Source organism: Otolemur garnettii, unplaced genomic scaffold (assembly GCF_000181295.1).
Source record: "Otolemur garnettii isolate 467f Iridium unplaced genomic scaffold, OtoGar3 scaffold00025, whole genome shotgun sequence".
In the NCBI taxonomy this organism is placed as follows: Eukaryota; Metazoa; Chordata; class Mammalia; order Primates; family Galagidae; genus Otolemur; species Otolemur garnettii.
The window spans coordinates 6,435,219-6,457,955 of NW_003852420.1; the positions used below are offsets into that span (position 1 = coordinate 6,435,219).

General features: G+C 44.4%; 1 protein-coding gene across 1 annotated transcript in view; it reads left to right on the forward strand.

Moving 5' to 3' along the window:
• PAK5 (p21 (RAC1) activated kinase 5) overlaps positions 1–22,737 on the forward strand; it is a 109,389-nt gene that overhangs the window by 72,655 nt on the left and 13,997 nt on the right. The window contains exons 3-5 of the mRNA XM_003788014.2: positions 7,575–8,066; positions 11,725–11,858; positions 15,207–15,333. Of these exons, the coding sequence (XP_003788062.1) occupies positions 7,575–8,066; positions 11,725–11,858; positions 15,207–15,333 (753 nt within the window). The remainder of the gene's footprint in view (positions 1–7,574; positions 8,067–11,724; positions 11,859–15,206; positions 15,334–22,737) is intronic.

A 22,737-nucleotide genomic window follows, 5' to 3' on the forward strand; every position in this document is an offset into this window, starting at 1 on the left:
GGCGCAGTTTCACAGACCTTCCTCCTGGGGTCAACAGTTCCACGGCTTTCACTGCTGAGCTATCGGTTTGCTTTCTCCGGAAGGAAAAAGCACTTGAACCATGTGAGTCTTCCTGCATCAATAATTTAATCATTTGCTGTTCTTTGTGGCACTTGCTATGCCCAGACTCAGCTACAACTCCAGGAATAAAGAATGACTTCTTTTCTATTTAGGGTCCCAGAACACCTGTCAGAAATCCATTAGGAGCCCGATGGGCTATGAAATGCTAATGCTAGTGAGGCCTGGCGACTGCACCAAAAATCTAAGAGAGAAAAAGAGAGAGAAGCACATGATCCCTTAATATAATGATGGAATCAGTGCCTTTTGATTTGCTTTCTTTACCTATAGACTCCTATACAATGTTCCCGAAGGCTCATAAAATTTCCAAGAGAGGTGATTCAGTGCAGTATTGATATAATCTGTCCCTTCTAATGAGGGGCTTTAAGTGTCCTTTGCATATGAATGGATACATCTTCCCATGAATGCTCTTGTCATTCAAAATAAATTATATTTTAGTCATTATGAGCGGGCTTTCCCATTACCAAATTAAAAGCGAAATGAATCTATCCTGGCATTCTCTGTCCCCATCTCTCTGAGGGCCTGACATATTTGAATATTCTCAGGCAGTGAGCCAGTCCCCAAAGGCGCAGAATCCCTCCCCGTCGCTGCGGTGACGGACTGCAGGTGGGAATAATCTGCTCTGTCTTGCTGCTCTTGAACAGAGGATACATTCGTCGAGTTTGGAGCAGTGTCTGTAGGGGATTAATTGGATATGACAATTCAGAGGTGAAGGAAGAGCCTGAAATACCCGTATGCTTGAGCCAATGGGTCACAGATTTATTCATTTTCTCCTTTAACGAAGCTTTGCCTATTTGTAGAGGGCATGAGCTGCTTGTCTGAACTGTCTTAGCGTGCATTTGCCATATATTTCATCAGGCAGGGAAGTACATGCCTCTTCAGATTTTATGTCAGAAGGTATCGTTTCCTACATGCTTAGCAGGGATCCTGTATAGTAGTTGTGTGAGATTCCCTTGAAAAACTCTAAACACGGTACGTGGCTTTCTGCTACGTGCATGTTGGAAATCCAGCAAGTGAGTCTGGCCACCTGGAACTTAACCTCTTCCTAAACCCCCTCCATCAGGAGATGCCTTGACTTTGTAGGTGCCCCTGGACCCAGGAGACACCACTGGTTGGCAGTGGTAATGCATGTTCGCCTCTTTCGTTGAAACTGAACAGCAGCTCACAGTGTGTGTTGTACCCCGTCATCACCTGTCCAAGGTGAATATAAAGTATTCTCTATGAAATAGTCCCCTCCATCCTGTAAATGAAAGTAAGTAACTCAGAGAAACCATCCTAACCATGGCCAGGATGAGTCAAAGTTTTACCTCCAGCAGGAGCAGCAGCCACAGTTTATGGGGACGCAGCTGGAGGCAGAACAGTTCCCCAACACCCTGCAGTCCAGGAGCTCGGAAGCTCTCAGCACAGCAACCACCTCGGCGGGAGTAGCAGAGGCTGGAAATGCAAGAAAAGAGACACATGAGACCCCCAGCCGTGGGCCAGGCTGCCGGCCCCTCATCGGTGCAGCCCATAGCAGGGAGAATGGGAATTACAGAGTACAACCAGAAGGGTGCACCTGTCACAGGATTTAATGAATCCCATTCCCCTAACTGCCAGTCTCCAAGTCCTCACGGTAGAAAACAGGAGTTTGTGATTCTCTCCAGAATTCCTACACGCAGTCATTTGCCCTTCCCAAAGCCAAAGCTAATCCTATTATGTTTTCCTTTGAGTCAGGACAATTGAAGATGTCCATCCTAGGCCCAGGTAATAGAGGGCTAGGGTTCACTTTACGCAAGCAGCACCCAGTCTGGCTTTGTCACTTTTGAAATGAGCAGTCTCTGTTTTATTGGGCCCCAGAAGAGGTGTAATGGAACATCACTCTCAAGCACTAGAACTGACAGCCTCTTGTTCCCTGCAACTCTCCATCCTTCACAAAACTCCCCCGTCCTCATTCTGTGGGCACAGAGTCTCGCCGCCGCCATCCCGCCCACACACCCATCCAGCACGATTTAGCTGCGCCCCCTGTCATCAGGACGGAAGGCCATGGTGACAAACAGATGCTGCAGCGGGACTTTTCCCCCTTCTCTTCTTTCTCCCACCCTCCCTCACCAAGCCTTTTTTTCCAGCCTTGGCAGAAAATGGTCAAATGATGTTCTCCTGCAGAATTCAATTTCACAGTTCAGTTAGGTCCTTGATTACACTGCCAAATTCAGATTAATGTGCATTTAACGAACATGGATCAGGGGAATTCTGGCTGACAGCCAGCTGTAATCGGAGCAATTGATAGCTGTGTGGAGTTTTATGCCCTGTCCACCCCAGCGCACCGCTGCTGAAATTGATTGATTAAATGAATTCACTGCTATAATTATTTATAATTTTGATACATCGCAAGCCTGTGTCTGACCCTATCCTTGGAGATGTTGTGCTCATTGTGGAAGAGTGGTCCACCTGAGTTGTTAACTGGGAATTACTTATTTCTATCTATAATACAGTCTTCCCCCCTTTTTAATTTCTGATAGGGTTTGAATGCTGATGAAAACAAAGCACATTTCATTAAGAATTCATTTATATGGTATACTAAAAGACGGCAGGAAACTAAAAAATAAGTGTATGTTATTAACCAGTTCCAAAAGGAGGGAAATCATGACTGCTTATTCATTCTGTTAGTATTTCTAAAGATTCCTGTAGAGAGAATTCTTTTTCAAAATGTATCCAAATGACATTTAGTAGGCCCGTAACACCGCAGCTAAGCAATGTGGCCATCTGGGTGATGACTGGCAAAATGGCCCTCCTAGTCTTCTCTTAATACATACTACCACATGGAAATCACCCTTAAAATATGCAGATCATGGCCTCATTTCTAGGGAGTTACTTGTTCACAAGATCAAGGACTGTTCTCTTCAGAAGGGTAGAGAGAAAGCCTTTGTGGCCTCCCTTTGTTGTTTTAGCTCCTCCCTAACCACCCCTGCTCTGCACCTGTGCTCTGCTGTAAGGTCTGTGGGGGTCAAATACATGCGTATGTCCTTTGGGAAGGCTTTGGATCCTGGATGATGGGGGATCCATTGGATTCACTTATTAAATATTATCCTTTCACTAGTCCTGTCCACTGCATTATGATGTCACTAATGATCAGAGCCCACGTCCCTCTCACAGGACTAGAGAGAGGCATGCTCACATGGACTCCAAACCTTCTCTTATCTTTTTCTAGAATGTGTTTATGAATCAAGTTGTAGGAAATATTGCACAGTTCATGGGCAACCCCTTTGCCTGTCTTTCTTCCATACACAAAAACGTGCTTATAAAACAGTAGAAAGTTTTCATTTTTGGAGAAAGTAATCATTTGTGTTTCAGCCACTTCCAAATATAGGCAATCAGGAGAAAGACAGCATAGGGCAAGGTAAATAAGCAATTATCCAAGGCCAAGGGCCATATGGGGGGGGGAGGGGCAAGGAGGCCTCATCACAGAAAAAAAGCTTGAGCTTTCTTTCTTGAAAGAACACACAGAAGAAAGCCTGGATATTGTAATTGAATGCAAAGTTCTGCTTTGACCAAAAGAAAAGTGAAAATGATTAAATAAATAGATGATTAACTCATTTTGCTGTGCTGACTATTTCTTTTGTTGTATATCTAGAGCTGATTTCTCTGAGCCAAGACTGTTAAAAAGAAAATAACAAACAAAAACTCAATTTTTCTTCCTCCCTCCCCCACCTCCCAGGCATTAGCACTGATCATCCATCATGTTCTGGTCCAATTCTTGCATTTTGCTCCAGGCTGCTCAGACATCTGGACCCCAGTGAAACACTCTGACCAGGCTTTATCTCTGCAGTTTCTGCTCCCTGCCCTGCTGCCTCTGTCCTGACCACGTTCCCTCTTGTCATTGAATCCCAGCCCTGTGAACTTACCAAGAGCCCAAATGCTGAAATGACTCTGGATTTGAATGCTAGGCTCTACTTTCTTAGTAGCTTTGGGAACTTTGCGTGACCTACTTACACCCACCTTGCCCCAGTCTTATTTATAAAATGGAAGAATTATGGGGCCTATTTAATTGTCTACCTCGAGGCAGCAGTGTACACAGAGTATGCAGAACAGTGCCTAGATGGTGGAAAGCGCTCGGCAAGAATCAAACACCATTATTAACACTGGTATTTGCTACTCCTGCAAGGATAGACATGGAACAGGGCCTGACTTTGTCTCCCGGGGGAAGCCCAGTGCGTTTTAATGAGGAAGGTGCACACCAGCCTTGATCATATGGAACAGAAAGGTGACAAATCATAGCAGAAATGCCAAAGCAGCCAAAAACACAGGCCTGTGGGGCTGGTGTGTCAGATGCCCTCCCCCTAGGAGTGGGGACTGAGCAGGCAGAAGAACTGGGGTATATAATCTTCTTGGGAGCACAGAGCCATTTCCCTTGGATTATTTGGGGACAGTTTTATCTCCTTGTACTTCAGTTTTATCAACCACAGATTGGGATAAATCTGCTTGATCGCCAGAGTAAAAAGAGTGAGGCCTGTCACAAGGATATCACAAGTAATATGTACCATCATGGAACCTGCAGTTGGGTGACAATCCAACCGAGGGCCCAAGCAGGGTCCCCACGCATTTCTCCTTCACAGATTCAGCTATCTGTCCACCGAGGGAACACCCCGTGTTCTCTCACCTGAGGCGAACAGTTACTTCTCCTTTGGTGGTGCACCTGCGTCTGGCTCTGAAGACCATCTTTTGTGATAGCCATTGTTCTTCATTTTTAAGCATACGTGCCTCTTACTAGCAGCAAGAAAATAGCATCTTTGCGTCTCAACGACCTAATTTCGGAGATACTTAGTTCCCAGAAAACAACTCGGCCTTCCTTCTTTAACTGGAAATTGCCCCCTTGGCGCAGGCTGCCTTCCTTGCCTCTCCGCTGTTGTGCCACATGCCGGCTGTGAAGGGTGGACGCTGATAACCCCACTGACAGACGATAAGGAAGAAAAGTAGCTGAACGCAGTGGGAAGAGTGTATAGGATTCCTGCAGGATACAGCTTTTCTGCTCTGAATGTATCTTCAGAGATCAGTTCTACATGCATTTGGGGAATGAATTCAGTTTCATTGAAAGTGCAAGAGCAAATCCTCCAAGGAAGACACGGGAAGATAATGGCACATGATGGCTCCCGGGACACGTTTTCAAAAATCAAATCTGAAGACTCTGTTTCTCTTCACACTCTGGCCTAGCTGACTTGCCTGGTCTTGGCTAATCTCAAGTTTAATTTATAGGGAGAATCCAATTGTTTAATTTACACTGACACTTCTCTCTCCCCACTTCCATTGTATACACACATACACACACACATATGTTTTTCTTGTGTAGCACAAACACAAGCTTAGAAAAAGATAAGCTCAGTGGTTACAGCGCCAGCCACATACATCGAGGCTGGCGGGTTCAAATCTGGCCCAGGCCAGCTAAAACAACAATGACAACTGCAACAAAAAATGGCTGGGCATTGTGGCAGGTGCCTATAGTCCCAGCTACTGGGAGGCTGAGGCAAGAGAATTGTTTAAGCCTGGAAATTTGAAGTCACTATGAGCCATGATGCCACGTCACTATACCAAAAAAAAGAAAAACATAACCTTCTTTTTGAATATAATATCATAATTATACAGTGTTCAATACCTGTATACTATAATTAAAGCCACTTTACCCTATTGTTTTGACAATCAATGTATAGGGATATACAGGGTGTAGAAAACTATTTTAAATTGCACACAAACTTTATGGACACCGTGTATATGCCACAGGTACCTTGTACAACTGTAATAAATGCTAGTTTATTAATATTGTGGTCACTATTTATTTTCCTTTACATTCCCACTACTGTACTAAGCACTTTATATATAACACTCTATATAACTCCACTCAGAATTTGTTGGCCAGTCACCATTTGAACATTCCGATACACGTTCAATCCATTAGAATTCACAATGACGTAAGGAAGTGGATATTACTTTACTCCATTGTATAGATAAGAAGACAGGCTCTGAGAGGCTGATTTCACTACAGAGTCAGCAGTCATCCCTAATACGCACCTCAAGGTCGTCTGTTCTCTCTGTAGTGTGACCGGGATGGGGTCCCATTCGCAGCTGCTCTGTGCCTTCTGGTTGGCGTGAAGGGTGTCTGCAGTGGTGGATTCACCTGAGTAGAGTGTGGTGTTCTTGAGGCTGAAACGGCAGCATTGCTGGCCATGCGGCCGGCCCTCCCACCTCCTAGCACCTGAAATGATGCTTAGCACGTAACAGTAGCTCAAATCTTATTTGTGGACTGAATGAATGAATATACACATCAATCCATCTAGAACATGGCTGTCCGATAGACTTTCCTGCAGTGGTCAAATGTTCTACATGTGTGCTATGTGACCTAGTCGCTATTGAGTTCTTAATGTGTCACTTAGTATGACTGAAGAACTGAATTTTTTATTTTATTCTATTTCATTTTTATTGCCTTTAAGTAGCCACATGCAGCCAGTAGCTGCCATATTAGAGCAGATCCTTGGTGGTGGAGGAGGGGGAGAAGATCATGTCATTTTGAAACTTCCCAGTGGAGTGACAGAGACTTCCTGGGACATTGTGTCAAGAAAGAGCCTGAGGTCCAATCAAAAAATGATTTGATTACTTTCTTTGTAGCCAGCTCCGTGTATCGTCCTCATGATCTTACAGAAGGAAGGAAGGAAGAGAAAAGTTCATCCATTGATTAGCGTTTTCTGCCTGGGCAGAGAGCACACAGCACATGACATACTGTGGCATATTTGCATCCCGCCCCAGTCAAGCCAGGGGTGGCCAGAGCTTCTTCCTGATTGATGACCCCTCCTCAGCTTCCCTGCCTTCCCCAGTCTCCTCCACTAAATTTCCTCTTTCCACCCTTCAAAATCAGAGTGGAATGTTCCCTTCGAGGGTTTCTGCAAACTGGCCAAACTTCCCTTTCACAAGCACCCCTGCAAAGTTAGGTCCCTCTCAGTCCTGTCTGTGCTTACTTGGTGAGAACCCAGCTGGTGTTTGCCTTCCCGTCCACACCGAAGCAAGAGCTGCTTAGCCCGGGCGGCCGCGTCTTCCTGCTGTGTCAGGTGCACGCAGGCTACATACACCCTTCTAGCAGGCGAGCCCAGAAGCAGGGGGGAAAGGCCTCCTACCCTTGAAAGTTCTCCCCAAAATGATAGCTGAAGACTCATGTCCTTTAATGACGAATGAGGCTTTTCATTCCTTAAGGAGAAAACAGGGTTTACACAGCACGTGTGCCTGGGATAAGACACAGGAGTTAACCCTCTTCCTGTGGTGCACATGAGTAGGGAAAGGTCCTTCTGCGGTAGCCAGTCCTGGGGGTGGCCGCCCAGGTCCTTTCCTCACCTCCTGGTGACCTTCGTTCTGCCAGCTGTAGGTGGGCTCTCTGCCCCACTGGCTGGAGCCTGCAGGTCCAGCGTGTGACATGTCTCCACCCCTGTCTCTCTTCTCAGGTGGATTACGACCGAGCACAGATGGTCCTCAGCCCTCCACTGTCAGGGTCCGACACCTACCCCAGGGGCCCCGCCAAACTACCTCAAAGTCAAAGCAAAGCAGGCTATTCCTCCAGCAGCCACCAGTATCCATCCGGGTACCACAAAGCCAGCCTGTACCAGCAGCCGTCGCTGCAGAGCGGCTCGCAGTACGTCTCCACCGCCTCCTACCTGAGCTCGCTCAGCATCGCGTCCAGCACCTACCCGCCGCCCAGCTGGGGCTCCTCCTCGGACCAGCAGCCCTCCAGGGTGTCCCACGAACAGTTCCGGGCGGCCCTGCAGCTGGTGGTCAGCCCAGGAGACCCCAGGGAGTACTTGGACAACTTCATCAAAATCGGGGAAGGGTCTACTGGCATTGTGTGCATCGCCACCGAGAAACACACGGGGAAGCAAGTCGCCGTCAAGAAAATGGACCTCCGCAAGCAGCAGAGGCGAGAACTGCTTTTCAACGAGGTAAATACCTGGTGTGCTGGGGTCAGCCCCTCTCCCTCCTGGTGTGCTGGGGTCAGCCTCTCTCCCTCCTGGTGTGCTGAGGTCAGCCTCTCCCTCCTGGTGTGCTGGGGTTGGCCTCTCTCCCTCCTGGTGTGCTGGGGTCAGCCTCTCTCCCTCCTGGTGTGCTGGGGCCGGCCTCTCCCTCCTGGTGTGCTGGGGTCAGCCTCTCTCCTCCTGGTGTGCTGGGGTCAGCCTCTCTCCTCCTGGTGTGCTGGGGTCAGCCTCTCTCCTCCTGGTGTGCGGGGGTCAGCCCCTTTCCCTCCTGCTGTGCTGGGGTCAGCCTCTCTCCCTCCTGGTGTGCTGGGGTCAGCCTCTCTCCTCCTGGTGTGCGGGGGTCAGCCCCTTTCCCTCCTGCTGTGCTGGGGTCAGCCTGTCTCCCTCCTGGTGTGCTGGGGTCAGCCTCTCTCCCTCCTGGTGTGCTGGGGTCAGCCTCTCTCCCTCCTGGTGTGTTGGGGTCAGCCTCTCTCCTCCTGGGGTGCGGGGGTCAGCCTCTCTCCTCCTGGTGTGCTGGGGTCAGCCTCTCTCCCTCCTGGTGTGCTGGGGTCAGCCTCTCTCCTCCTGGGGTGCAGGGGTCAGCTTCTCCCTCCTAGTGTGCTGGGGTCAGCCTCTCTCCTCCTGGGGTGCAGGGGTCAGCCTCTCTCCTCCTGGTGTGCTGGGGTCAGCCTCTCCCTCCTGGTGTGCTGGGGTCAGCCTCTCTCCTCCCCTGTGACATGCCCTTCGGATGTCTGAGCACATCTGTATACATTTTAGGACATTAGAAAAGCAAATACAAAGACAGAAATGCTACGGCATCCTCGTAACGTCCCCTTCGAGTCCTTTTCTGTGTGTCCATGCACGGCTGATAAAGAGGTAGTCGTGAGTATCAGCCTGTGCTGAACATAATCCGGTTCGGTCCTCACAACAGCCCTCTCAGACAGTGATGCTATCAGCATTTAGTCAGCAAGGAAAGCTGGACTCAGACAGGCTAAGTGACTCGCCCAAGAGCACAGGGCAGGTGGGCTGCAGACCTGGAGCTCCAGCTCGTCCAGCCGGGCGACTCCCAGGCCTCCTGCTGCTCCGTTTACAGCCGTCTGTACACAGGTCACACCAGTGCGGCACCATATGTATTCTCTGTAGGCAACTTTTTTTTTTTAACACAAGAGTTAAACAGGGGTCAGTTTACCAGGAGACTATTACTCTATAAGAACTTTAAGATTTTTTTCCAACTATGAAAATAACAAGTGCTTTCTGTAGAAAATAGGAGAAGTCTAGGAAATGTCCCACATAATCTCACAACCAAGCAACAGGCTACATTCATATTCCAGGGTTTCCTTTCTATATTTTTCTATCTTTTTTTTTTTTAATTTGGGATAATTATATATATGTAGTGTGTATGTACACACATAAGATGCCCAAAACGTGTATATGCTTTTTATGAAAGAAAAAAACAGTATTAAAATTGCAATGAGTCACATTTGACTTCTGCAATCACAAGAGCTACAACATACAAGATAAAATGATATTAGTATATGTTGAGTGTTTCAATTTTAATACAGTTTTTTCCTTTCTTAAAATGTGTATACAAACCTGGTTTCTTGTACCCTCAATGAATCCCCAACAATTTTAAAAAAAATGTGTATACATTATTTTGGTGCCCTCTATCAGCTGGTAACTTTCTAATTTTCAGGTATTATTAACAGTAAGTTAATATTGTAAAAATTAATATAAAATATATTACACACGTTATATTTATAACAAAATAAATATATTGGCTATCAATTATTTACATTTAGTGATATAAAATAAGATAATGAACATTTTCTTAATGATGTGTCAGAAACACCATTTTAATAGTCTAATAATCTTCTATCATGTATAGGTATCAAATTTATTAAACCAGTCTCTAATTTATTTTGTTTCCAATCTGTCACTTTTAAAATTTTCAGTGAATGTTATTACAGGTTAAGTCTTTGGCCTTATATCTGATAATTTTCTTAGATTTCCTAGAAGCGGAATAAACAGATCAAATGATACATAAGTTTTCTGAGAAGAACCATAGTGTTAATTTCCAGAAAGTCAGTACCAATTTGGACCTTCACCAATAATCTTGTTTCACCCTCCTTAATATCACACAGATTTTCATGTAATTTCCCTTCATATGATAGACGTGAACAAGCTTTACTGTTTTAATTCGGACTTGTATTATTAGTGAGGCTGAATTTATTTTTATATGTACATAGGCCATTTTTATTCCTTTATCAAATAATATGTCCTTTGCACAGTGTTAAATTAAGGTGGTAGTATTTGGTTTTTTTCGATGTACAAGAGCTCTTGATGTATTAAATTATTAAGCCTTTTCCATACATTTGTTGTTCATATCCTTCCACTTTCTCAACTACCTTTTATACTTATCATTTAAGAGCTCTAAAATAGGTTGGAAAACAGAAGGAACTGTGTTAGGAAACACAGAGTCTTGGAGTAGGTATCTCTTTAATAGTTTCATGAGAAAGTTAGGGAGAGAGATGAGTTTTCGCAGATGGGAATCTAAGCCCTAACGAGATCAAGTCAGGATGTCAATGTCAGATTACTATGTCAGTCTCCAGCGAAGGGCTTACAAACCACACCTCCTAACTCCCAGGACCATCTGTGGCCGCTTGACCTGTTTGACTTTCTTTTTTGAGCATTCTCCTTCTCTCAAAAGTGTGCAGAAATCGTTTAATCCATAAATAAACACGGTGCAAATGCACTCAGCTATAATAATTTTGGACCCCTCTTCCTTGTGGCTCAAATAAAGCCCCAGGTGACCTGCATGCATCTCTAGCTCCCTCAGAGAGGGCGAGTGGACTTCAACATCGTCCCAGCCCACTATTTCTGATTTCTGGGATTTATTTCCCAAACTATAATGTCAGAACAGACAAGGTGATATGATAAAGATAAACAGCTCTATAGTTTATTATTTAACACTAACTCTGAAAACTCAAGTTGAAGCAGCCATGAGGCAGCGACTCCTGGAAGCTGTCTCTAGTCAGCAAGCTCATCAGCATTTTTTATGCCTACATCATCTTTATTTTTACCTTCAAGATGTATTCTTTTGTATTGGGCCCAAACCTCTCTCAGGGTCAACCCATGCTTTCTCCCCAAAAGAAGTTAAGTTGTTCTCATGTAACCCAACCCCTAATAAGTATTTACTTTGTTCACTTATGGGAATCACCCACCATTCACTCATTTAACCATTAGTTGGTACCCCTTCGTTAGAGTAACCAGCAGTGGAGTGTGGACAGTGCATGCTGAAGGAAAGCCTTAGGGATATCTGATCATACCCCCCCCCCAAAACAGTCAACTAAACTCCCTCCTGTAAATGCAAACTTTGCTATGGTTATGCCTATTTTTATTTCTGTCTGTCTCTCTCTGTCTCTTCTGGTTGACCTGCCATTTTCTCATGAATTTACTAACTTGATTTCTTTTCTACTTGCTATACTTAATACTTTTTGTCTATAGTATCTTCCTGAACAAATCCTCCTGTAATCAATACCTCTCAATCAATTGTAATTGTAATTGTAATACTATTACACAATCACAACAGAACCAAAAGCCAAATTTCACCTTCACAAGTCAAAAAGTATCCTTCCCATTCATCCAGGTTGTGATAATGCGGGATTACCACCATGACAATGTGGTTGACATGTACAACAGCTACCTTGTTGGTGATGAGCTCTGGGTGGTGATGGAGTTTCTAGAAGGTGGTGCCTTGACAGACATTGTCACACACACCAGGTATGTCTCTTTATAACTCAAGGTATTTATTTTTCTCCTCCAGGGTAAAACCTCACTGGCCATCTTTATGAACTCTTCATAAATTGACATTACTTTGGAGTCAGGGAACACCCCTGCCCCTTCCACTATATTCCCCAGAATGCCATTACATCATGCATGAATCGCTCGTTCATTCAATTAGCATTCTCCCTGCCCTCAGAAAGTCATTTACCCATTGATTTAAAATCAGCAAAATGCTGAGGATGATGTTTCAGTGGCAAGTAATAGAACTTCTCATCACCTCCGCAGAGTTTTAAAACTGAGGTTTGCTCTCCTGGGTTGCCTTGGTCTTTCTGTGTGCCGGTGCCACCAAGGGGACCTGGGAAGGAAGGGCAAATAGAGGATCAGTCAATGGTTTATGTCAGAATAATGATCCTACACAAGAGAGAAATTCTTCAATTCTGTCTTAAAATAGTCTCGCAGGTAACAATGGTTAATTACCAGTTACTTCAGCTATTTGCCTCCCTGAGGAATTGGTTCTTGTCATTTTATTAAGTATTTATTGAGGAACTTTTATGTGTCAGGCTCTTTCCTAAGTGCTGGGGATACAGAAGATACAAATGAATATGGCTCAGATATATCACCCCACTCAAGGCAGTCACAGATGAGAAATAAGTATGAGATTATACCTGTGCAGAATTAGGAAGATGTTTGTAAGTACCATAGAAGAATGCTTGAATGTGTCTACCAGGTAACAGCAGGAAAGACTTTTAATACAAGGTGATATCTGAGAGGGGTTGTGACAGATGAATACTAACATAAAAATGTTTCAGTTCTAGAGTCAACTCAAAGGGGCCTTGAAAGCAGAGGAACGAGTGTGTTAAAACGATGCTTCTCCAATTTCAGTGTGTGTACAGATCACCGATGAGCTTCTGAAAATGCATATCCTGATTGAATAGAGTGAAGCATAAGGGTTGCATTTCTAATAAGTTCCCAGGGAGTGCAAATGCTTCTGATTCATAGACCACACTTGGAGAAGCAAGGTTCTAAGGAACATATAAAACAGTGTGTTACCATTTAAGTTTGGTCTTGCTGGTAAATAAAATGCCAAAGAGTTAAGAGAATTGTCATGAGGAAGATGGATTGAATATTAACTGATGTTATTGAAATGGCACCCAAAGCCAAAGTGGGCCCAGATAAACCACTATAGGCCGAAGGCAAGATACCAAGAAATCATTGGCAAATTCTGCAGTGGATAGAGTACGCTGCTTTTTCTCCATGAATATGAGACAAAGGGTTTCAGAAGGGAAAGGAAACCTGGCCAAGCACTGCCAGGTTCTTCATACATAGATCAACACATTCAACCATCACACATCTCTATGAGGCAGGTATGGGTGTGCTTGTTGGTCAGATGATGGAGCTGTGACTCAGGGAAGAAGAGTTTGTTTGTCAAGACCACACATTTAACAAGCGACAAAGACAGTATTTGAATCTGGATTAGACTCCAAAACTGAAACATTTTTATCCCATACCAGGCTTGTTTCCTGTAGAAGTAGGAAAGCAACAGCCATTTCTCAATTGTTTGGGCTAATTTTGAAGGCATTGAATTAGGAACCAGTAGCATTTGTCACATGTTCCAGTTAAAGGTCATCTCTCAGTTAGTGATTAAGGGTTGATTCAATTAATTTTTGGTATAGTCGATGTGCAAAGAATCTTTATGCCTGCTTCAAATAACTCAAGTGTCATGGAATTCAAGAGCAGTGAGCTTTACTAATGACAGTTCTTCTTGGTCCTGAATTAGTTTTGAGGTATATTTGACCTTTCCCCCTAATGCTGATGCTGTAAACCTCTGAGGGATGTGCTCTTGGAACATGTGAGAATCATTATCCGAAAACAATCCAGCACCATGACCAACACACTGAGCACAAAACCTAGAACACAAGTTGTCCATTTCCTCTCTGCTTCAGGCAAGAACATTTCTTCTTACCTGACTTTGTATGAGATAAATTTTGCTGCTGTAGGGAAGAGTGTATTTATTTATACCTATCACTTTATACCTTCAATGCTCTCCTAATTGGCCATCTCCTTTAGACATTACTTTTGAATCCCAGCATTATCCAAGCAGGATTTTCTGGCATCAACAAGACTGAAACACAAGTTCAAGGCCATCCATCTCCTTGTCCTGCTGGGCTAAGATTTATCTGGGGTTGTTGGAGTTTCCCAAGGTGGTTTTTAAATTTAATCTGTGGTCAATTACAGGTCTCTCTCTCCTGACTCCCCTCTGCATGATAGTTTGTTTCAAGGGCTGTTTTCTTCCCGTTTGTTGTTTCACTTGGGCCTCCGAATATCTCTGTAATAGGGAGGAAGTTTTATACACAGATGAGTTAGCCTGATGCCTAAATGAGTCATTTTGTGGGCACCTACAGTAGCCCCTTGCTGCCCATTAATTCTCACCTAACTCCCCCACACACACACACACAATAGCTGAACTAGCTCACTCATGAGGAAAATCCAGCCTTTGGATGGTGAAGGCAGTGAGGGAGAGAGGCTATGTGGGAAAGCACAACTTTCCAACTCAAAAAAAGTGAAATTTGAATCATGACCTGGCCACTTTCTTAGCTGGGAAACCGTGAGATCATCTAAGCTCAGTCTCCTCCCCTGAAGCCTGAAACATCGTCTCCAGCAGGGTGCAAATGAAATGTGGGAGAACACACCCAGAGCTCTGCTTCCTTTCTCCTTCCCAGGGTCCATGTATTAAAGTACTCTCCATTCGCAACTCAGTTAATAAAAACTTCCTAGGTCCAATCTCCTTTTGACAGATCAGACCTGAAGTCACAAAACCCTCCAGTTCCTGAAAGAAAGAGAGAGAGGTGAAGGGGAAGTAGGATGAGCCTCAAAGGTAGAGCTTAGAAATCCAAAGTGGCTGTCCCTATGTCCAAGATGAGGAAAAAGAGACTGGACAAAGGTAAAAGGACTTTTCAAGATCACCCAGTAGCCACACCTGGAACTTGGCCTGCTTCTTCATTGTGCTTTCTCAGTGGGACCCCAGGGGGTTGTCAGTGCCTAAGGCATTATCTATAAGAGTTCATGGAAGTGCATTTGTATATTGGCTCCAAAGCTGACCAAGAGCCATCTCTTTCCTTGACTTATAAATAGCTTGACTCATGCTTGACCCCTGTCATCCTCGGTGCCAATCCTTCGTTCTGACAATCAGTTCCCAAAACCTTCCTTTCAATTGCCTGTAGATTTTCCAGATATAGGCTGGAGAGCACAGACTAGCTTGCCAGAATCCATGAGAGCCGCCTCTCTTGAGCATTTTAAAGACAATCTCAAACCTGCCTTACTCCATAAATGTTATTTCCTTTCCAGAATGAATGAAGAACAGATAGCTACTGTCTGTCTGTCAGTTCTGAGAGCGCTTTCCTACCTTCACAACCAAGGAGTGATTCATAGGGACATAAAGAGTGACTCCATCCTCCTGACAAGTGATGGCCGGGTAAGATTTTCATGTTTGGCCCCTCCACAGTTTGCCTTGTCACTTCATCTGTCATGGACATAATTCTCTTACGAATGCTTTCTCATAATTCTAATTTTCTTAGTCACAAGTCACCCACCACTCTTCCCAGAAGGCTTACAAAAAGGAAATTGCCAACTTGCCCTCTGTGTCATCCTGTTAGTCAGAATAAACTGTGACCTGAGTTGGATGGATAATTTGCCTCCTTGACAATGAGTGTAGGAAGTAAAAGAAACTATGGAAATTTTCTTTTCTTTTTCTGCCACACTCCTATTTTTGTGGCAGAAAAAAAGAAAAGGCCTGTGTCCAGCCTGTTTCTGTGGACACGCATGTCTGCAGGTGAGAGCCTCTGCAGGAGACAGATGACCTACTCCACTTGGGTAACCTGAGGAGCATTTATAAAAGTGTGGACAGATGTAGAAAAATCATAAGGTATAGGTCACAAGGACTAGTGCACTGCTCCAGAATGAAACCACTCTGATGGCTACCCCATGCCTGAAGGAGACAGTTAACTAGCTACCAGAATCTGGAGATAGAGACTGGTGGTATGTTTAGGGCTCCCTTGGATTTGGGGGGGAACCCAGACCTCAGTGAACTTGCAGGATGAGAGCTGGGGGAATAAATATCCCAACTTCACTCTGCTCTTTCCTTCTAAATTCCTACTGGTATCCCCCACTGGCTGAACGCATTTAGAAGCCATTAATTTAGTCCATACATGTTAGCTTTCCATGGCTTGGGCAAGAATGGATCCAGAGGATGAACAGGAGATATTTACCACACTGGCATATCTCTAGGCCCAGATTTCTGCATTCCTAATCACTGCAACCTGCACAAAGGATTCTGCTAAAACTCATCGTCCACACAAGGGTGCAGAAGATAGACTACAAGAGCCAAGGAATAAATGAGTTGACACTCCAGTGGAGACTCAGTTAGATGGAAACGTTTCACAGCATAGATGTCCACCATGTAGGCCTTTGTAATGAGACTCCCACCAGAACCAATGGCTCTGGGATGAATGAAGCCAGCCATCTCCTTGATGTACCTGTCTTTTACACCCTAGCCATGTGGAAAGCGTTTGTGTCACATCAGACTTTGCTGAGTAATAGTTAAAAGATAGCCAGAAGAAACTTCCCAAGCATGCTGGCTCTTTTTTAATTATTGTTTTTAAAAGATTGTAAGTGATATTGTTACCAGAATTTCTTTCTTCAGTAGAACATTGGTCTCAGGGATTCAAAGAATGAACCCACAGACCACAGATCAATGGTAAGATAGGTTTTTATTAGACAGAAAAGAATACAGAAAGAGTGAAAAGCACCAGAACTTCTGGTAAAGGGAAAGACCCAAGTCTCCTGCATGGGTCCTTAGTCTACGGGTATATATAGTATTAGGTCTTTGCAGTTTTTGCCTCAGGGAAGGGATTAGGCTGTGTGCTTCCTACTCAAGGTGGAGCTACCCAAAACATTTAGGGTTGCTTTGTTCATGACCTTGCTAGAGACCAGAGGGTATGGCCTGGAAAGGGCGGCCTACTTGTGCCTAGAGATGAGGATTTCATTTCCAAACTCACCCTGGCCCAGAGAATGGGGGTCCCTATCCAGCCCTGAGTGGGGGAACTCTGTACCATTATTTTAGAAAATTTAGTAAACTCCAAAAAGCATAGAGGATAAAACAAAGATCACCCCAACCCCATTATTTATCTTTCCCATGTTTCTGTGCACTTGTTTGTTCAATGGACAGTTTTAAGTCATGCTTTTTGCTTTGCCTGAAATTCAAGAAAGAAGGGATATAGAAGCATGTATGAATCAGGTTTTGCTACAATAAGGCACTCACTGCCCCGAAACAACCACCATTTATCTGTAAGCTGGCATCTGGGCTGGCCTCTGCTAGGATAACTTTTCTCTGCACCATGTGGCATCATCTGAGGTCTCTACTGAATTTGTGATCAGCCAGCAGTTGAGGGCCTCCCTCCCTTGCTTGGTAGTTGGCTGGCTCAGGACAGTGGAGGCAACAAGGCCGAGTATCACTCATCTCCCAGCAGAGTAGCGTGGACTCATTCACACCATGCCTGGGGCAAAGTTGTCAAGAGCAGCAAGAGAGGCAAGCCACAGCGCACGAGCCCTTTTGCGTCCTCTGCTTATACCATGTTTGCTAAAGTAGGTCAATCACACAGCAGGGCCAAGCCTAGATCCAAGAGGAGGAGAAACAGACTCCACTTCTTGATAGGAGAAGATGCAAAGTCACATAGCAGAGGGATATAGACGTGGGGAGGTGAAAAATATGAGTGCATTTTTGCACAGTCTCCCATGGAGCAGGGGAGCTATGAGAAAAGGGCAAGAATCCTCCCCTGGCCTGACTCAGGAAAGCACATAGGCAAGGCCCATGGTGTCAGAACACAATTTACAGAACACTGCGCTGGTCCACCAATGGCCTCTGGGAACTGGTACTTACAGAGAAAGCAAAGCAGGTCAGTTTCAAGCCAGTCTTCCTTTCCCTGTTTCTAGAGATTGATGGTAGAGGCTTCTTTGCTGTAAGTTCATATCCAATATCAAAATCAAACATAAGATCAAGATAATAAGTCATTGTTTAATCAGCTTACTTAAAGATCTCCCCTCCCTTCAAGGAGCAAGATTATGAAATCACTCAGTTGTCATTCTCAAAATAGAACCTTTGTCTCAGACATCTCCTGAACCTGTGTGAACCTAGCAAAGACCCCACAGGCATAGACATGTTGTGTTTTCATTATTAACAGTTTGGTCATTCATTCATTTAGTAAATACTTGCTGAATGTCTACCACATTCCAGGAATGGTTCTGTGTCCCAGGGATGAACAAAGCAAAATCAGTTCTTTCCTTAGGCTTATTTTGGGGATGGGCATGTGATAACAAATAAATAAATAAACAAATCACCACCAGATAAGCGGTGATAAGTGCTAAGTTTTCTGCAATTAAGTTAGGCAGAGCCAGGAAGGAGAATGACGAGGGTGGGCTCTATTGTGGAGGCTGGTCACAGAAGGTCCCTCTGAAGTGGGCATCATGGCAGAGACATGGAAGGGGTTGGAACCTGTGGCAGTCAGAAAGAAGGAAGTTCCAGGCATTGGGAACAAGAGCACGCTGAGTGCATCTTATGCTTCTTGGCCATGTTGCTCAAAGTTTTCTCATTCACATTTCACAACAGGGCACCATGTTGACTTCAGTGAGCTTCTCTACTTTCTATAGAGAAAGGAAACATTCCTTTCCCTTGAACAGAAAGAGGGCTGAGATGGAATGTGGCTGCTCCAAGAAAAGGCAGAGAGTAGATTTTGGCGCTAATGTATTAGCACAGAGCATTACATAGTGGAGAAAACTTTCCATTTGTCTATTGTAGTTATAAAGAAGCACCTCAACATTTAGGGTCATACATCAACACTCATTTTAGCATTGTCTCCATGGCTCCAAGGATTGGCTGGGCTCAGTAAGGGAGACTTGTGGTTAGATGGTGCCTAAGACTGGACTCTCTAGAAGTCACCCTAACTCACATGTCATGTAGTTAGTGCAGAGAGGTCAGCTGGAGCTGTCACTGGACACCTATAATGTGGCCTCTCCTTATGGCTTGGACTTCCTCACGGCATGGTAGCTGGATTCCAAGAATGCATCCAAAAAAAGCAAGGTGGAAGTACATGGCATTTTTATGACCTAGCCTCAGAGTCCCATGGCATCACTTCACCATAGTCACAGCCCTTCCAGATTCAGCGGGGAGGAAGAATAGGGCCTTTCTCAGTGCAGGGGGAATTCAGTCATACTACTGTAAGAGCTCAGGGGATGAGTGATATTGTTGGCATTTTTGGAAAACACTTTCTGCCACACACGAAGCATTGGATTCTCTTCCTGTTGGGAGATGATCAACATCATTAGCATTAGAGAAGAACAAATGAAAGCTACAATGAAATATAACTGCACACCTGTAAGAATGGCTCGAATGAAAAATAACGATAAAACCTCTCATTCAAACAGTGCTTGTGGGATTATAAAATGGCACAACTACTCTAAAAAATATAATAGACACTTCCTTTAAAAACTAAACATGGCAGGTGGGTGGATCACCTGAGTTCTCAAGTTCGAGACCAGCCTAAGCTAGAGTAAGACCCCATTTCTAAAAATAGAAAAATAGCTGGGTGCTATGATGGGTGTCTGTAGTCCCAGCTACTTGGGAGGCTGAGCCAAGAGAATTGCTTGAGCCCAAGAGTTAAAGGTTACTGTTAGCTATGATGCCAGGACACTCTACCAAGGGTGACAAAGTGAGACTCTATCTCAAAAAAATAAAATAAAATAAAATAAACATGGCCTTACTCTACAACCAGAAATTGCACAATTAGGCATCTCAAAAAAATAAAATAAAATAAACTTGGCCTTACTCTACAACCAGAAATTGCACAATTAGGCATCTATCCCAGGGAAATGAAAACTTATTTTCACACAGAAACTTCCACACAAATGTTTATAGCAGTTTTATTCATAATAGCTCTAAACTGAAAACTATCCAAAAGTTCCTCAGAGGGTGAATAGTTAAACTAACGATATATCCACATTGTGGATACAAGACTTGGATGTACCTCAAGGAAATTATGCTCAGTGAAAAAAATCCAGTCTCAAAAAGATACATACCGCATGGCTCCACTTATATCACATTCATGAAATAACAGTAGACAGTAGAGATTCACATTGGATTAGTGGATGCCAGGGGTTGTAGCAGCGTTTTTCAACCCTTTTTAATCTCATGACACGCTTGAATCTATAGTTAAACTTCTGCATCATACTTAAATTATGCTGATCAAACAAAAAGTGTGAAAAAATAATATACTTACTATGCTTTAAACTTCTTTTGGAAATAATTTAATTAGTGATTTTTTTAAATTTTCATGGCACACTTAAGGTCCTCTCCTGGCACACCGGCGTGCCTCAGCACACCAATTGAAGATCACTAGCCACTAGCAGAGGGGAGAATGTGTCTGTGCAGGACAGCACAAAGGAGTCTGCCAGGGACGGCACGGTTGGGTATCTTGATTGTGGTGTCTGGTTATGAAAGGCAACATATGGGATAAGATTTCAAAGTAAACACACACGCATGCACATACTGCACACACAAATGAGTTCCTTTATACCTGACGAACTCTAATGAGCTTCACAGATTGCATCAGCATCACTTTCTTGGCATTGATATCATATCATAGTTGTGTAAGATGCTGGCATTCGGAAGAAACAGGTGCACATTGTAACTTCCTGGAAATCCATCGCTATTTAAAAGTAATAAGTTAAGAAAAATCCCAGCAAATTGCTCAGGTTTAAAAGGACAAGTTCTTTCTGGCTTCTAAAAAGACTAGAAGAGAAATTGTTCTCTATCACCTAAAAGTAAATTGTTCATTACTCATGGCATAAATAATAGCTAGGGAATCATTAATTTGCTTTAAAAGGCAGGGATGTGCTATTTGAGGTTTGAAAGAGGAAAATAAATAGTATGGAATAGAGTGGGTTCCAAAATTGATGATGTAATTTGTTAAAACCCTCCCAAGTACAACACCAGGTATAAATCAGACGCTCCGTCAGAGGCACTCCCTTCACCCTTATAATTAAGTGTCGAGCAGAATCCTCGTGATCTTTCCTTAGCCTAGGGGGCTGGTGTTTGAGACACAAAAGTTAAGGGCCTCTAGGTAGTGATTGACTATCTTTGACCAAATTAATTGATTGGAATGAAAGTCAAACCCTGGACTTACTAAGCCCAGGGAGTCTGTTGAAAAGTCATACACACACACACACACACACACACACACACACACAGGTCATCTTTGCGATCTCTTTCTCTTTTTTCTATAAATAGATTGCCACAATTTAAAACTTAGGAGACTTCATATAAAATTTCAGATTCCTGTTTTCCTTGAAAAATCAAAGTGTCTGGCAGTACTGTCAATCGCTGCCTTTATTCGCACACGGCAGTGGCATAGTGGCTGAATAGCTCCATAGCAGATGCCGTTGGTGACCCCACAGATCTTCATGGAACTTCCTGCGTCTGTGACCACCAGCTCCACGTCCAGATGCCACCACCCAAATTGCTATGCCTGAGGACTTTTTCTGACCTCTGGTATCTGTTCTTGCAGTATAAGCCAGGCTACAAATTCCGGGGAATTAATGTTCAACCTCCCCAGGAGCAGCCTGAATTCAGCAAGTGTTGGGGGTTGGTATATCAATTCCCCTGCTCTCTCATTCTCACAGGAGTAACTGGGAGACACTTGTTCGACACAGTCCCCCAGCCTTCCTCAGTGACACAGAGGTGCCCACAGTGGTAATGGATTTGCCCCACAAGTAACCTCCCCTGGTTGGTTGACTGACTCCCTTCCCTTCCTCCTCCGCTCTCCATCTCACTGCAAGTGTTTCTGAATCTCCCAAATAAACGGCTTTCACTGAACCCTTGCCTTGGGGTGTACTCTGGGGAGTAGAAACTCACATGGGGCTTGGAGACAATGCAGAGTGTTGTCGTACAGCCTCCTGTGGAATTTGAAGTGGGGACAAAGGACAAGTAAACAGCCCCAGACCCACGACCAGGACCTTAGGACCATTCTGCCCCCTCTTTACTGTGGCCCTGACAAGCAGCCAGAAGAAAGTTCCTCTCACCAGGGATCTACCCACCTGGCCCATGCAATTCATAATGTTATTTACCTGGCTCCCTTAAACCTTTGAGTTTTGTTGTCTCTCAAATAACTAGAATTCTACCTTAGAAGAGACCTGATGTTTATCTCCCAAAAGCTGTTCTTAAGTAAACAGACATCTGGACGTGTGAAGTGGCTTGGTATGTTTCATTCTGCTCTGGTAGTGGGTCAGACACCCCCACCCTCCGTGGGTCGGTCCCTCCCTTCTGCTACACAGAGGTAGCTTTTCCTAATGCGGGAAGCACAGGGTGAGACATGGGGAGACCCAAGCTTTTATTCCCCTTTGTCACTGCCTCACCGCAGGGGGGCGGGCAGAGGTTTCCATGCCATTCTGGTCTAGCCTCTCTGATGGGTCCCCTCTCCTCTCAGGTTTGGCAGCTGAAGAAATGGGTCTTCAGCAGACCTGAAGGCATCGTCATCAATCTGGGACCCGCACTCTCTTCCTTTGTCCCTGGGTCATTGCTCTCCTTAAAGCAGAAGTTCTCAAACTTTAGGGAGCATCAGAACCCACTAGAGAGTTTGGCAAGACATAGACACCACCTCCAGACTCATTCAGGCTAAGTAAGGCCCCAAACCCAGCATTTCAAACAAGCTCTCTGGTGAGACTGATGCTACAGTTGTTGAGTGTCACGGCCTTCTAGAAAGCCCTCAGGAATTAGGTACTCAAAGAAATCACCATCTTTTGCCTTAGACCCAGAATTCTTTAGAGCTGG